General features: G+C 39.3%; 1 protein-coding gene across 4 annotated transcripts in view; it reads right to left on the bottom strand.

The window, feature by feature from the left end:
- ptprz1a (protein tyrosine phosphatase receptor type Z1a) overlaps positions 1 to 16071 on the bottom strand; it is a 120232-nt gene that overhangs the window by 60979 nt on the left and 43182 nt on the right. For all 4 annotated transcript variants that reach the window (XM_084733586.1, XM_084733588.1, XM_084733587.1 and 1 more), the window contains exons 3-8: positions 10906 to 11085; positions 6804 to 6955; positions 6029 to 6124; positions 3434 to 3500; positions 3196 to 3353; positions 141 to 291 (exon numbers count right to left, since the gene is read on the bottom strand). In XM_084733586.1, the coding sequence (XP_084589712.1) occupies positions 141 to 291; positions 3196 to 3353; positions 3434 to 3500; positions 6029 to 6124; positions 6804 to 6955; positions 10906 to 11085 (804 nt within the window). The remainder of the gene's footprint in view (positions 1 to 140; positions 292 to 3195; positions 3354 to 3433; positions 3501 to 6028; positions 6125 to 6803; positions 6956 to 10905; positions 11086 to 16071) is intronic.

The following is a 16071-nucleotide window of genomic DNA, read 5'->3' as shown; positions in this document are numbered from 1 at the left end:
TAGCATGAGCCTAAAGTAGCATTTTTAATCCATCCACAGGTATGTTTTCTGGTGTGTGATGAACATTACAGCCTCACTGGGTCTGCAGGCTGTGATGTAAGTAACTCTCATACAGAGGGTCAGATTTTGGAAACACATACCTGGTGTGAGGACCTCCTCGGTGCCGGTGTATGAGGAGAACACCTGACCCATGAACTGCTCCTGCTGCTCCCTGTAGTTGTTCTGCAGGTAGTCCATCAGCATCACGTATCCGGCCTGCTGCATCGTCATCACCTCGCAGAACATCTCCAGCTGCAACACAGGAGCCACAACAAACAAGAAGTTAGCGCCTGCAGCAGCGTGATGCTCCTGCAGTGAGTCAGTCTGAGGGCCCCGGGGGCCAACAGGAAAGCTAAAAGAAAAACATAACTTGCAGCCTGATATGAACCACACTGATTGATTGTCTGACATTTCCAGCATAAGTGAATGTGCCTGTTATTTCAGTGGTTTCTGTCTGACAGGAAAACAGGAAATGATTGAGAGGAATCATAAACGGTGTTGGAAAAGCTACTCTCAAAAACAATTAATGTCAATTAAAGACATATAATGTAAGAGAGTATGAATCTGTGCCTGGTTAGAGTTTTGTGAGCAGTATGAGTTCAGACGACACTTGTTTCCCATCTTTATTGAGAAAATGAGGCGTGCATTTGTTTTGGGTCTGAGACACTGGTGCTCTACGGTGACCTCTTGGATAAATGTCATATACAGAACCTTTATCTATTCTGTGAAATGATCACATGGTAGAAAACTTTCAAAAACACAAAATAAGAGTCTGATTTTTAAAAAAAAACACAAACTGTGGATGTCTTTAGTACTAAAACAAAGTGTAAATCATCCACATGCACTGCAGCAGTTCCCTGAGCAGTTTGGAAGTGAATGGGCGTGAAGGAGCCATGAATCATGCAGGAATGGTCCTTTAAACCTGCAGGCTGCCTCCGTACCTGCTCAGGTGAGTCACTTCACCTTCACCTGAGTCACTTCCCTCTGGTTACACAACACTCAGCGTGACTCACACAGGCTCAGCACTGCAGCACAGCCGAGCGCAGGGCATCATTAGGGCCATTTGCGGTTGTTAAAGTCGTGACTTTAAAGCATTAAGTTCTGACGGCTCGACCGGAGCTGGAATGTGGACCAGCTGAGACACGTCACAGAGAAGAAGACCTGCAGCAGCCGGTGTGCAAGGTGGAACAGGAAAATGAAAATAACCTGAAACTGGCTGCATCACATCAACTCTGATGACTAATTCTGCTTGTTTTATTGATCAATAAGAAAAGATAAGATAAGAGAGAGCTTTATTAATCCTGAAGGAAAAGTTAGTAAAAACTTACATTGCACCAGAGGATGAATGTAAAACAGCACGTGATCATGAATGTAACTGCACATGATAATAATTAAAGACAGTGATAGTGAAAGTAATTCTATAGTTTATTAAAACATGACATTAAACATAATAGAAGAAATTATACGTTGTTGTACGTCCTTGTTTTCATTGACTTGTTTGTGATCAGATCATCTTATTAGCTACAAAAATGCAAATGAAAGTTTCAGAAATTAATTCAAATTGTAGTCAGTGCTCAACTCTGATTTTAAAAGTAACTGAGTAGATTACATAGTGTAATGCATACTTATGTGCAGACTTGAAAATCTACTCATAAAAGTATTTGTAATTAGTTACTTCCACCCCCGTTAATTTCCCAGTTATTGTTGTATTGATATTTAATAATATTCAATAAAATATCCCTAAAGTTAGGAAAAAAAGAGCTTGATGAAAAGCAAATATAGTCAGTTTTGTGGTCATTAGGATGAAAATGTTTCCAGCTGTAATATAATTAAAACAGACCAGACACACATCTTTCACCCACCTCAATATTCTCCTTGCTTTGTGTGCAAACTAAAATTGCACAAACTATGTCCGACTTTCTCTTCTCAAGTTAAACTCAAGACTTTTTAAGACCATTATGAATACAACTTAGGACCAATTTCACATCCAGACTGGCAAAAAAAGTACAGAGAATATGAAGGAAATCAGATTTACAAATGTGTGTGTGTGTGTGTGTGTGTGTGTGTGTGTGTGTGTGTGTGTGTATGAGGCCTCCTCAAAATGACGTTTGAGCCTCAGCAGGCGTCACACTGGAACATTTCTGTTAAAAACCTTTTGTGAGTGTTTTCACATGTTTCTGCATGTATATGTCTGTGTGTGTGTGTGTGTGTGTGTCTGTGTGTGTGTGTCCATGTGCTTCAGCTTAAATACCGTAAAGACCTTTTGTAAGCCAATATTTGTTGGACGTAATGACTGCGTCTGTATGGCTGTCAATCACCAGCAGCCTGAGGGTGCGCACACACACACACACACACGCACACACGCGCACACACACACACACACACACACACACACACACACACACACACACACACACACACACAGCATGCCTGTTGACAGGGCCTCACCCATCACTTGTGTGTCTCCTGAGCTCTGGTATGATAATTCCTCCTTTCAGCTCCTTGAACACGTTTCTAAAAGGTTGTTTACGGACATTTCCGTGATTGTGTCTCTCGTCTTTTTCATCTTCAACAAACCCTCAAAGCTGACGTCTGGTTCTTAAAGAGCCGCGCTGGAGGTTCGTAGCCCTGAATACACATCATTCACATCACTGCTGATTGTTTTTCTCTCATCAGCTTTTATTCTCCTTCTTCTCCTTTTAGTTGTGTTTCAATCAACATATTGAACACTGACATTTTGAAGAGCACCTTAACAGTAGAGCTGCAACGATTAATCGATTACTAATTGATTATGAAATTAACTGCCAACTATTTTGATGATCGATTAATCAGTTTGGGTCATTTTTAAGAAAAAGAAGTCAAAATTCTCTGATTTCAGCTTCTTAAATGTGAATATTTTCTGGTTTCTTTACTCCTCTCTGGCAGTAAACTGAATATCTTTGGGTCGTGGACAAAACAAGACATTTGAGGACGTCATCTTAGGCTTTGAGAGAGCATTTTCTGACATTTCACAGGGAAACAACTAGTAATCGATTAATTGAAAAATGAATACACCGATTAATCGAGTATGAAAATAATTATGAGTTGCAGCCCCCTTTTTTGGGAGGGTTTTAGAGACCCATTTCAGTCAAAAAGACATGGTACTGCCTTCCTCACCTGTTCGTCGGAGATGGCCACTGTGTTCTTGAAGATGATCCACTCGACAGTCTCGCTGCAGGGCGGCGTGGTCAGAGAGCCGTTGTAGATGAAGTACTTCTCCGTGGCGTTCGGCAGAAGTCCTTGCAGGGCGAAGGGTGAAATTTCTGCACTCTTTCCTGGACAGCAGACAAAATGGTTTAAATTAGCAAAACAGAAGCAGCAAGAGAAGAGACAGAAGAAGAAGAAGAGGACGTACCATATCTGCTCACGCTGTTGATCCCGTCTATGATGGCAGCAAGGTTCATGTTCTCCACAGGGCTCGTCTGTGAAGAGAAAACCAACATAATCATCTCATACTGTCTCATTTTTTATTGATGAATGGATAAGTTCAGCTTCTCAAATCAAAACATTTTGGGTGACAGTCACTAAACAATATGACTTTTCAGACCCCCGTTAGCTTAACTTAGAATATGGAACATCCAAATCTTTAGCACAAAGCTAACTGCCGTAAAACCCAAACTTTTCAGGGCATCCCCAATATCGAACATGTTTAGAAAAAGGCTGAGGAGCATTTTACTGTTTAGTCAAATCTCATTAAATTAATGTGATGGATTAATGTGGGCTTTTATAAACCCTGAGTCAAAGTAAATCTAAGTCTGATTCCAAAAACAGTGCAGTTGTGGTTTACTAGAAGCTCAAATAAACAGTTTTTAAAAAGTGTTCAATGTAGCTGATCAAATAAAACCTAATCCTTCATAGCTTTTAGTTAATTATTTAAACTGTTTGTTACTTTTAGCTAACTATTTGAACTGTTTAACCATTAGCCTACTTTTATCAAACTATTTAAAGTGTATTCAGTACTTTTAGCTAGCTATATCCACAATTTATCCATCACTTTAGCTTAATATCTAACTTAAAATTTGAAATGTTTTCCATTAGCCTATTTTTAGCTAATTACTTTAACTGTATCATCATTAGCATAGTTTAAGTTAATGATTTCAACCATTTCTCCATTACTTTTACTTATTATCTCAACTTTTTATTCATTGATTTAGCCATTCATATTACTTTTAGCTAACTGCAGTGACTGTTTATCCATTTCAGCTAAGTATTTGAACTGTTTATCACTTTTAGCCCTTTGATTACTTGTTGAAGTGTAACTGCTGACTCAGTATGTGGATATACTTTGATTCTTTGATGGGAATGTGCAGTGGTTATACATGTGCAATCATGAAGATAAACTTACTAGTACTTAAAAACTTGTATTTATTTGATTTGTAGTAAAAATGCTGTGCGGTCATGTGGATTCCTGGATGTTTGCTCTAAAAACACAATACCAGACTGGAGGTAAAACTTCATGGGAACAAAAATAGACTTTGATGTCAGATCCAAAACACCAAAGTAGGTGTCATCACCTAAACCAGTCTGACAGGAGATCAGCACAGAAATCAGCGCTCCCTGTGCCACCTTCAGGCTACGTACACATAAATATTAAAGTTTAACAACACACAGTGAGCGTTCAGCTAAACAAAACTGGAATAACGGTACAACTTTTTAATAGTTTGTAATATCAGAAGAACAAGAAGGTGAATGATGCACAAACTGAGGACTTTTTTGAATTTCAGAGAGTTAAAAAGTCCAAACTCTGGTTCAGTTATGGCTGGCAAAACACAAAAACAGAATTTACTAGCTGTTTTGTGTTGGCTGGTAGTTTCCCCACCCTGCTCTCCACCCAACCTGCAGCCCAGAACACACACAGAGCCTGCAGCTTCACATCAGACAGCTTTCTCATTTTTGTTCCAACATGGCCTCTGTCGGTTCGAACACGCCAAACCGGCCGGAGGCAAAACGACTGAACAAAGCAAAGCACAGGAAAAGACAAAGTATGCCTGGTGTTTGGTACGAACCCTGGCACTGAACATGAAAACACAGACAGGAGCTCGACAAAGATCTGAAGCCAAAGTATGAATCAATTCGCAGTGCACTCAGTGAAGTTATTACTCCAGTACACTGGTGATACCTCAGTCAGACTTTGATTCATTCCCTCAGTCCAAATTTTTTCATCTGCAACAAAAAGTCACCATAAAGTCAGTCTGTGTTTTAAAACTTTCAGAATTTCAGCTTCTCAAATCAGACATTTTGGGAAATGATCAACAACTCAAACTTCAAAGTCTGTGTTATACGCCCACAAGAAGGTCTTTTCAGAGGGACCCCCGTTAGCTTCTAACACACAACTCAGAATGTGGAGCATCCAAAACTTTTGCTCAAAGCTAATTGCTGTAAACCCAAATTTAACCTCGACTTTTCAGCACATACCCAACATTTAAAATGTTTAGAAAAAAGCTCAGGAACATTTTATTGTCCAGTCAAATCTCCTCAAATTGTTTGCTATTCAGAGTCCTGGGCTAAATGTATTATAAACCTTGAGTTAAACCTAACCTAGTGATTTATGCTGAGCAATTTAAATTTACCATCTAAAACTGTTGGGATTAGTTTTGCTAAAAGTTTATTTTAGCTTTTCAGCACTTTGTTTGTCAGCTAACGGTGCAGTTTAGCAGTCTGTGGTACTTTAACTAATACAGTCTACTGGAACCCATATAGGGCCCATATGAAACCAAGCAATGTTTTATGCTAATTATGCAAATTCCCAAACATGCAACTTAACAGGTCAAATAGCTTAGTTAAGCTGCTTAAACAGTTTGGGTTAGTTTAGCTAAACCGTCAGGTTCACAGTCGGGTAGTGTACTTCCAGCACTGTTCTTTTAATTGGGAGACAACTGACAGATGAGTCTGTAAACTGATCTCAGTGTTATCAGGGTACACGATCACCTGCCCTGTAAAACATGCACACCTCAAACAGCACGGCGAGCGCTGTGATTCTGCCTCCGGCCTTGATGGTTTCATCCAAAGAATCAAAGCGATGCGCTTCATAACAGTAGATCTGCATCTGTGGGAGAAAACAGAAGTATGTAATAAAGACCAGTCACCAGAGCTACACTGCGTTTTCAACATTACGTCTCTTTCTGTTGCATGTTTGTGCGTTCTTTCAGCAACTCAGGTGGACAAAATAAAGAAAACACCTAAAGCCACATGGTGAGTTTTACTGTCATTGAAAAGTTAATGAATAAACTATCATAGCCTTGGTGCTTTATGCACCACATTAATACAGCTTATAACATATTTGAATATCAAAAGTTGATGTATATGAGATGTTATTTTGAATGACATTTTGTGAACATATATTGTAAAGCAGTGTATCAAAAACTTTTTCTGGTGACCCACTTTTTAAAAAAGACAAATCATCACGACCCACCTGTGGGTCACGACCCAGCCTTTGGGAATCACTGTAGTAATCTTGTAAAGTAATTGTAATCTTTTGGCTCAGTCAGTTCAAACCACAGAGCCAAAGAAGCTCAAGTACAGGTAAATCATAATCAAATTAATAAATCACTCTATTTAGACAATGGTTTTCTTTTCCGACAGTATTATCCTTCTTATAGGATTCAAATGGAAACATTAATTTTCATTAATTTTCGTCAACAGACTCAATGAACTTGTTCTGTAAATAAAATGAACATAGGATGTCCCTGGGCTCAACATTACTCACATATTGTGAGATGTCTCACCTCTAGAGGGTATTTGATTCCATCCAGACTGTGTTCGGAGCCTTCTGAAGAGGCGTTGCAGCGTCCCCAGTGGAAGGTGATCCGTCCGACCTTGAACTTTGACCTGAGACCTCCTCCGCTGACGTAAAAATCTCCATCCACGTTGACCGCCACTGAAAACAGAAAAGACGCGGACATGAGCAAATAAATACACTGTGCCAAACAATCTGCATCTTATTTGTTTGCAGGGATAGTTTGGATTCTTTAAAGGAAAAAAACATCTCTCCTCAGCGCTCAGTGCAGGAGAAAGATCTGGCTCCATGCATACACATTCTGCTATAGGGGAAAAAACACCCCGCCTTGTTTGCATTTCTTTAAACCAATCACAAACATCTTGGGCAGCACTAAGACCAGGATTCAGTGATGGTGCTGCTGTGGATTGACACATTACAAAACAAACTGATCAACACATCTTTAGACCAACTCCTGTGTTCTGCAAGGTAAAATTACTGTTTTACTTTACTTCATGATGTAAAAGATGTAACAACATGAAAAAAGCAATATAACAAGATGAAAAACACCATAAAAGACATTACAGGACAAAATGACATAACAATATGGAAAAGGTGTTAAAAACAAAATCAATAAAAGATGTAGAAAGACATAAACTAGTCGACAACATTGTACAAGACTAACAAGATGAGAAAAAAAGTAAAATGTAACAAGATGAAAATGAAGGAACAAGACAAAAAGCAATGTAACAAGGAAAAGCATAAAAGACAAAGATAATGTAACAAGACAAAGACGGTAAAAATGACATAACATATGATGAAAATTATGTAACAAGATGAGAAACAACGTAAGAGGCTCAACAAGATGAAAAAGTCGAATAAGATGAAAACAACTTAACAGGTCGAAAATGCCAAAACAATATGTAAGACGGCAAAAATAATGAAAGAATATGAAAATAGTGTAACAAGACAAAAAAAACGTCACAAGATTAAAAACAAACAAAAAAAAATGTAACAAGACAAAACAACGTAAAACGATGAAAACAACCTAAAAGACTTAACAAAATGAAAAACAATCTAATGACTAAAACAATGTAGCAAGACGAAAACGATGAAACATTCATTTAGATTTGCACAGAAACAGCAGAAATGTCCATCAGAGGACGACTTTTTACTTTTATACTTTTTTACTTTAGTAAAGAAGATGAGTCAGTACTTCTACTTTTAGTATCTGTACTTGTACTTTGCTTAGCTTCCTACATCATTACTCCCGCTGCTTCTCCAAACTGGAGGCATGTCAACCACGATCTCCTGCGGGTACAAAGAGCCACACTTCAAAGAGTCCAAACTATCCCTCTAATGACATCATTTGTGAGCAATCTTTGCAACATAGATCAAATTCGTCTGCTGCTGTTAAACGGCTAAACGGCCTAACCTCTGAACCGTCTCGCTGAAATAATGGATGATAAATGTACAGGAGATCAAAAGACGGGAGCCTGTACACCACCATTGTACTCCACTAACACCTTTATTGGACCATCAAACAATGATTCAATCAACAAGGGGATCTTCTTCAGGTCGGTCTTTGTTTGACCCGACAAAAGGTCCCCTCGAGGATCGAAACCTTCTTTGATGGTCTAATGAAGGTGGAGTATTATTATACAGTCCTTTCATCCTCTGAACCATACTGTACATTTCAGCAAACCACCTTAAAAAAAAAAAAACAGAAAGTGACTATTGTTTGCACAGATAACACATATTTTTCAGGTGAACGTGCAGACAAAACTCAAAAACATCGATCTGCTGAACACTCAAGCTCTCGACACTTTCGGGACTGTGTTTGCTTTTGAATTGGTTTTTATTCTTTGCACCACTTTTATCTGTACAGCCTCATTCATGTCCTCCCTGTTGTCTGTGGTCTTACGCTCTATTATGTTTTCTTTTAACCCTGTCTAAAATCTAATTTCCCCCTGAGGGAGGACAAATATTGACTGAACTTGTAGCTGATTCACTGCTGTTGAAAAGTTTGTTTGCGCTGTATTAAGGCCACGGACCGATCCATACGCTCCATCCATCACCTCCTTTTCTAACGCTGCAGTCTTCCATTTGTGTCTGAGTATCGTCCTGACAGCCCCGGAGCTTTGAGACAGTGTGTGTGGATGGCAGCCCGCGCCTTGAACCTGCACTGGGCCCGTTTGTGGGCTGATAAAAACAGGTTTAAGTACTGTCGGTCCTGAATCGCGCTCAGATTGTCCACCAAACATCTCCATTTATAAAAGCTTTTGGTGCAGCTGGCTGACGAACAACAACTACAACAGAGTGCTTCTTATTTCGCTGAGAGTCCCGTTGCTAAGAAGCACTGGACTCGTCTGTTTGGAGCTTTTCGAAAGGCGAGGCGGGATCCCTCTTGTCTACAATTTCACTTAACAATTACCTTGAATGCACACTGTAGGTTATTGTGTTTCACTCCACTTAGAGAGACGAAATATATAAAAGGCCCTCGATCCTGTCAAATGAGAAACTGGTAACAGTATCCTTTACAATAGGACACCACTCTATGAGAAAAAGGCCAGTATCTATCTGGGAGAAACTGTCATTAGAAAAACAGGAGGTCGACACTTCAGGACGGAGAGGAAGGAGGGACAGAAAAGGGGGGAGAAAGGAACTAAGGAAAGAGATGGAAGTGATGGAAGAGCTTCTTACTCACTGAAAGGGATCGAGTCTCCCAAACAATATAAGTGAATGGTGGCAAGTTTTAAAACCTTAAAAAACAACCAGAAAAGACCCTTAAAATGTCTCCCTAAAGTAACTGTTTGGGAGATTCTGAAACTCCAGCAGCGTTTTGTGGACTAAAAAACTAAACCCAACCTTCACTGCACATGAGGGTGAGTCGATAATGACTGAATTTTCATTTTCAGGTGAACTATCCCTTTAACAAATCGCCGCCTCTCAGTTTTACACATGCCTCTTTTTTTACCACCATGTCTGTCCAGACTCATAAAATATATGTATTGAAAACTTGGGATGAATTTAATAAAAGGGATTTCGTGCAGTGATGGAGACGTACTGAGATCCGTTACTTAAAGAGGACCTTCTATGCTTTTCTTTATTTTGTGACATATATGTATTTAATGCTTGATGTTCATATTAAACTTGGCCAAAGTGTCAAATAATGAGGGAAACACATGCAGAAATATTTCCTCTGAGCAAATGAAGATTTCAGACTGGTCAACATTAATGACGTTGACATGTAAGGATTTGTTTCATGTGCAGAAATCAGCCCCAAGAAACCCTCAGCTCGTTTTTTCATTTCATTTCTCGTCTTATCTGATAAACGGTGAGTAATAACTAATCTAATTCACTGCCACATATCACTACTTTCTATGCTCAGATGGTGCTCAGAAGTCCTGGGTGCTGTAGTCTCACATATCCAGACTGATCTCTAACTAACTAACTAGCCAACTGGTGGCTAAATTTGCCGCTAACAACGTATATAACTTGCCTGGGCAACTCTGTAGCATGAATCGCCGACAGTTGAGACGGAGCATTAAGATGATAAAAGACATGAGGCAAAGCATTAACCCTGTGTACTACTAAAAAAGTTATAAGAAAGTTTTTGCATTATTCTTCTTTAAAGCGAAAGCTGACAAAACAACACTGACAAATTATCTAACAAATTAGTCGTCCACTACATCCCGCAGTGACACCATCATCCCAGTGGAGTTGTGTTTGTGTCCACATGATGATTTTAAGTCCAGCATCCGTTTAGCTCCGTTTTTGGTTTCCATTACCTCCTGAGTGGAAATATTTGTGTCTTTAGCCCCTGAAACGCTCCACTGTGTTCACCAGCTTTTCTCTAACAGTGTCTGTCTGCTGTTTGCTGCTCAGCAAGTAGATTATAGAGACTTTTTCTCTCAAGTTGTGACTCGACAAGTGAAGCTATGAAGCTCAGTAAAGCTGAGTGGAGCTGCAGATTGTTTATGACCGAGCGACATTTTTCACATTGCTTGATTATTGTATATAAAAAGTTTAGATTATAGCTGCGTTAAGATTAGTCTACAGGCCCTTCAACTCTTGCAAGCACAGTTAAGTCTTCAGACTGACGCTCTTACCAGTCTTGCCATCGTTCTTGATGGTCGTCGTGTCGGTGGTCAGACTCTCCCAGCCGTCAAACCTCAGTTTCTGGTACTGCAGCTTCACCTGAGCCAGGTTCTCCTCGATGTTGATGGGAGACTGCTTGGCGTTGCTGCAGGACGGAAACTTCTTGGCCCAGTTGTTTTGGTTTAATGTTCCTGAAAGGCAGAAGAGAAACAGATAAAGCTGTTACTGAACCATCCAGGTTCAGAAATAAAATAAAAGTAGCATCCTTGACCTGTGCATGTGCAAGAAATTGGCAGAAATTGTCCTTCAGAGCAAAAATGATGCAGCAGTCAGCAGCTGCTCTTCTATAAAATACAATAAAAATCATAAAATATCAATATTAGCCATGTATTTTCACAGTCTGGTACGGTATTGAGACATTTTTTAAAAAAAATTGCAATATTGCAATGATTGATATATTTTTAAAACCATAATAAAAATTAGGGCTGCAACTCTTTGGTTTATAAAATGTCAGAAAATGGTAGAAAGTGTTGATCAGTGTTTCCCAAAGCTCAAGATACATCTTCAGATATTCAGTTTTCTGTCAAAAAGGAGGAAAGAAACCAGAAAATATTCACATTTAAGAAGCTGGAATCAGAGACTGTAAACATTTTTTCTAATAAAAAGAAGTCAAACCCATAAATCGATTACCAAAATATTTAATTTATCAGTTGAGTTATAACTGATAAATTGCTTAATCGTTGCAGTGTTAATGAAAATATATTAATAGAAACACAGCTACTGACTGTCAGGAAGGAAAAACCTGCATAAATGAGTGTAGAAACATGCAGGACACAAGGAAAGATTTGGTGAAAATGATGATGATCATATGTTATGACCAACTAACATCTATGGGGATAATATGAAGTCATAATTTTTAGAAGAATAACATTCATCCCTGCATCCACAGAAGCACTGAAGCTGTTCTGGAGGATTATGTTGGAACAGTGTCTCATGTTTGGTTTTACTTTCTTTTCCCACCCCTCGATGTGTGTTCACTCTGAAGTTATATGACGTATTCATGCAGAGTTTCCCAAACTTCTCTGAACCTTTGACTTTGTTTTTAGGTCCCAAAATTCTCACAACCCCAACAATCACACAGCTGTCAACTTGTCAACTTGTCAAGTTGGGTGAGGCGTAATTATGTCGGCTATATTATTTCCAAGAGCAAAGAGGAAACCCCAAATGGGTTATACGATTATATGACAACTGTCCAGGTGCACAGGGGACGGGGGAGTCATGTCTCCGCCACAATATTTGTAACTGTCTCGACATTAGATCCCCCCGAAACCTGAAATGATCTAATGTCGAGGAAACTCAAAATTTCAAGGCAACGGACTGCAATGGATTTTTGAGTTTTGAACCAAACTCTAACTCTTCAGTTCTGAAAAAGTTTTACTGACTACTACTTTACTAACTATAATTTACTTTCTTTTCTTCTTTAGATAAACTTAAAACTTTGAATTTTAGAAACTCAATTTTTTTTAAATATTAAAAAAAATATTGAGTAAATTCATTGAAGTGAAAGTAAATTTTTACATTTTTGATTAAAACTATTTTTTGTGTTTCTAAAACTCAGTTCAAGTTTATCTAAAGAAGGAAAGTAAATCATCTCAACTAAAGAGTGTAGGTCAGCAAAACTTTTTAGAGTTTATTTCACAACTTAAGAGTTTGAGTTGGGCTTAAAATTAAAAAATCTATTACGGTGCGTTAACTTGAAATTTTGAGAGTTGACTCAACTACTTTTTTTTTTTTTTACAGTGCACAGGCGAGTGTACTTCAGTGATTGTTTTTCTCCTGAAACATCTCATTTTCTCTTTTCTTTTCTTTTGGCAGTTGAACAGTGAGTGTTAAGACAGATTTTAATGAGTAAATCAAACTGAAACTGTAAGAGAATGATGGGAAAATCTATACTATAAATATATCATACGTGCATTATTTCACAGTAGAGGTGTTGATGATATTGTCCCGTCATTAACTGGACAAGCGATGAAGTGCAGACTTCTTCCTGTCTCTGACTAATTATCCAAAGACTGCTTACAGGTGTGCTGCTCTGAGAGAGTTAGCTATGAGCTAACAAACTAATGAGCTAATAACCTCCAGCTGTTGTGCTGCGCTCTGACTTTAATGGTAATATAAGTTCACATTTTTCACTCTCGCAGCTTTTATAAGGTCAAAGTCCAGTATTACTCAAGATTCAAGCAGACTTTCTCCCAAACAGCCTGCAGCGCTCTGCTAACAACTGCTGCTCAAAGACAGAGTTCAGCATCAGGTTTCCTCAAACACAAAGAGCAGGGGGACATGACGGATGGCATAAATACAGTATGGAAAGTGTTACAGGCGGGAAAACAAATTATCCCTCACAGAGCACTTCATTCAGTGTGTGTCAGACCCAAACAGATTTAATCCAGCAGCTCGTGTTCATGTCAAACTGATCTACCGCCCCGGGCTTTCTGTTTCGCTTTTATTGCAAAAATAATCTGAGCAGCATGTGAAACACTCGCCGCTCTGTGAATATATCCTGCCGCCGCGACATGTAGATTTGTTCACATCTGCTCAGAGTTACTGTCCTCAACATCTGTGAGACTGACGGAGACGCATTCAGGAGACGAGACACAGGCTGAGAAGCTGCTGTCTGTCTGTTTGACTCGCTCTAAGTGTCTCTAGTTAACAGCAGCAGCTGGATGCTAACAATCTAAATAAATAAAGTATGTCCTATAATTTTAGACATCTCTGTCTCTATTTATTCTGCGAAGAAGCTGAAGCCACTTTAATAAAACAGGGAGAACAACAGCTGATTTCAGTGTAACGTCTGTCGTTCTTAGAGGGGACAGAACCTGCGAGCCCTCACCAGGGAAGACAAATGCATTTAAACCTGCATCTAGCATCTGACTAGATTGCATCTCAAATCAGCTCCTAATTTGGTTGAGATGATTGATTTAGATCTGTCTCAAATGTTTCTTGGATATAAAAACACATAGATTTCTAAAAGCCGCTTTGATGACCGATTCTGACCAGGTGTAAATGGGGTTTTAGGCCCCGTTTACACCTGGTATTAAAATGTGTCTTGGGTGATCTGATCACAAGTGGACAGCTCAGGTGTGAACACACCCAAGACACATCGAGATCTGATCGTTCAGACCACATTCAGAGGAGGTCTGAACCAAATGTGACCACATTCTTTCAGTAGCCTGGGCCACACTGAAGGACCGGTGTTTTCTAGACATCAGCTAATTCAGTTTTTTAGTGCCTCAGATTCCCCACAAAAGCTCCATCAGAAAGCCGGTCATGTCCAGCCTCGTCCTTGTCCTCCGCCACCGGATTTGGATTGTTCAGCCATCAGCCTCTCTGTCTGCTCTGCTCCGTCAGACCCCGCCCTCCTCAGCCTTCAGCCTGCCATCTACGAATCACAATAAACTGTCCTTAACCATTCTCAGTCTCCTGATTCTGTTTGCATTTTGGTCAAAAGTTGAGCTGTCTTAACATTTTATTGTCGGTAAACATGACAAACAAATTCTACAAATACAGTAAACAGTAACCAATATCAGATACATCTTGGTCTCCAACTAAAAAATGTGCAATTTCATGACTTGTTGAGTCAGGAGAGGTTTTATTAACTTTGTGCCCCAGTGTGTTTTCTACCACTGTGGTGCCGCCGGTGAAGAACAACAATACATGCAGTGTTTTACAAATAGAGATGATGTAGCTTTGCTTTTATTAGCATCCAGAGCAGGAAGGTGAGATCTGATGACATGTGGTCACTGGACACTCATGAGGAGACACATTTAGCCCCTTTAGACCTCACGTTAAAATGAGTTTTAAGTTTTGTGTAAACAGTCTCTGAAGACACCGGAGCAAACACATCCTGTCTCGTGCTTCAACTGTGCCGACTTCACCGAACCTTTACTAATTGCTGTAATTTGTCTAAACAGAAGCATAGAAACCGTCACCATGCTTTAGTTGTGTAGGAGTGGCCCCGGCCCCGTCATCATCATTATCAGTCATGTATTAAAACCAGTTCCCAGCCAGATGCCAACGACTCCAAACATTTTTCCACTACGTAATAATAGAGGTTAAGTCTATATTAGGGGTTTATGATTAGAGGCTACAGTAGAAACTGTAGCTTTAACCTCATTCAAGACCAATAATCATCTTTGACCTGCTGTAATGTCTGAACACTGATGATTAGGTATTACTCTGTTCTGTTCAATTTTCATGTTTTTTCCCTCAATGTAATAAACCTTTTGTTGTTGTGAAGAGAATCTCTCAGACAACAAAACTGGTTTGAATTTATCTTACGTTCAAATAGGGCTGCAACTAACAATTATTTTCACTATTGTTTAAACTGTTGATTATTGTATTAGTTGTTTAATCAATAAAATGTCAGAAAATGGTGAAAAATGTTTCCCAAAGCCTCAGGTGTCAGTCGTAAAATGACCTCTTATGTCCAAAACCTAAAGATATTCAGTTTACTGTCAAAGAGGAGCAGAAAAATCAGAATATTCACAGCTGAGAAGCCGAAATGAAAGATTCATTCATTTTCTTGTTTTCTGAAACAGATGCTTCAACAACAACAACAACAACAAAAAAAAAAAAAAAACAGCCCAGATGTTCAGCGTAACGAACTGCCTCAGTTATCTTGCAGATGTTTGCAGCTATTTCACTCTTTTGTGCTGATTATGTGTTGTAGTTTTGTTTCAGCCAGCTGGTGTTGTGTTTATTAGCAGGTACGCTGGTGGTCACATGACTCCCTGTCCTCGCTCTGATTGGCTGTTGGAGCTTCTTCCTCAGGAGGACAAAGAGCCCAACCAGGTCAGTAAGGCTTCTGGGTCAGAGCAGATATTAGCATGTCAATGGAGCGCGCGCACACACACACACACACACACACACACACACACACACACACACACACACACACACACACACACACACACACACACACACACAACAAGCAAAGTGTGAAACCTCGACTGACTCGTGCAGCAGAAAGGTTTGAAGAAAAGGAAACAACACAGTAAAACAATAAAAAGCTGCTGTTGGATGGAAATGTACCTCCAGTCCACTCAGCATGTATCAACTATTAAGAGCAAGAAAATAAAACATTTTCTGAAAGTATTTCTGATGTTTCTGCAGCTGAC

This window comes from Lutjanus erythropterus, chromosome 13, assembly GCF_056507025.1.
Source record: "Lutjanus erythropterus isolate fLutEry1 chromosome 13, fLutEry1.hap2, whole genome shotgun sequence".
Taxonomy (NCBI): domain Eukaryota; kingdom Metazoa; phylum Chordata; class Actinopteri; order Lutjaniformes; family Lutjanidae; genus Lutjanus; species Lutjanus erythropterus.
This window is presented reverse-complemented; position numbering and strand designations above follow the sequence as displayed.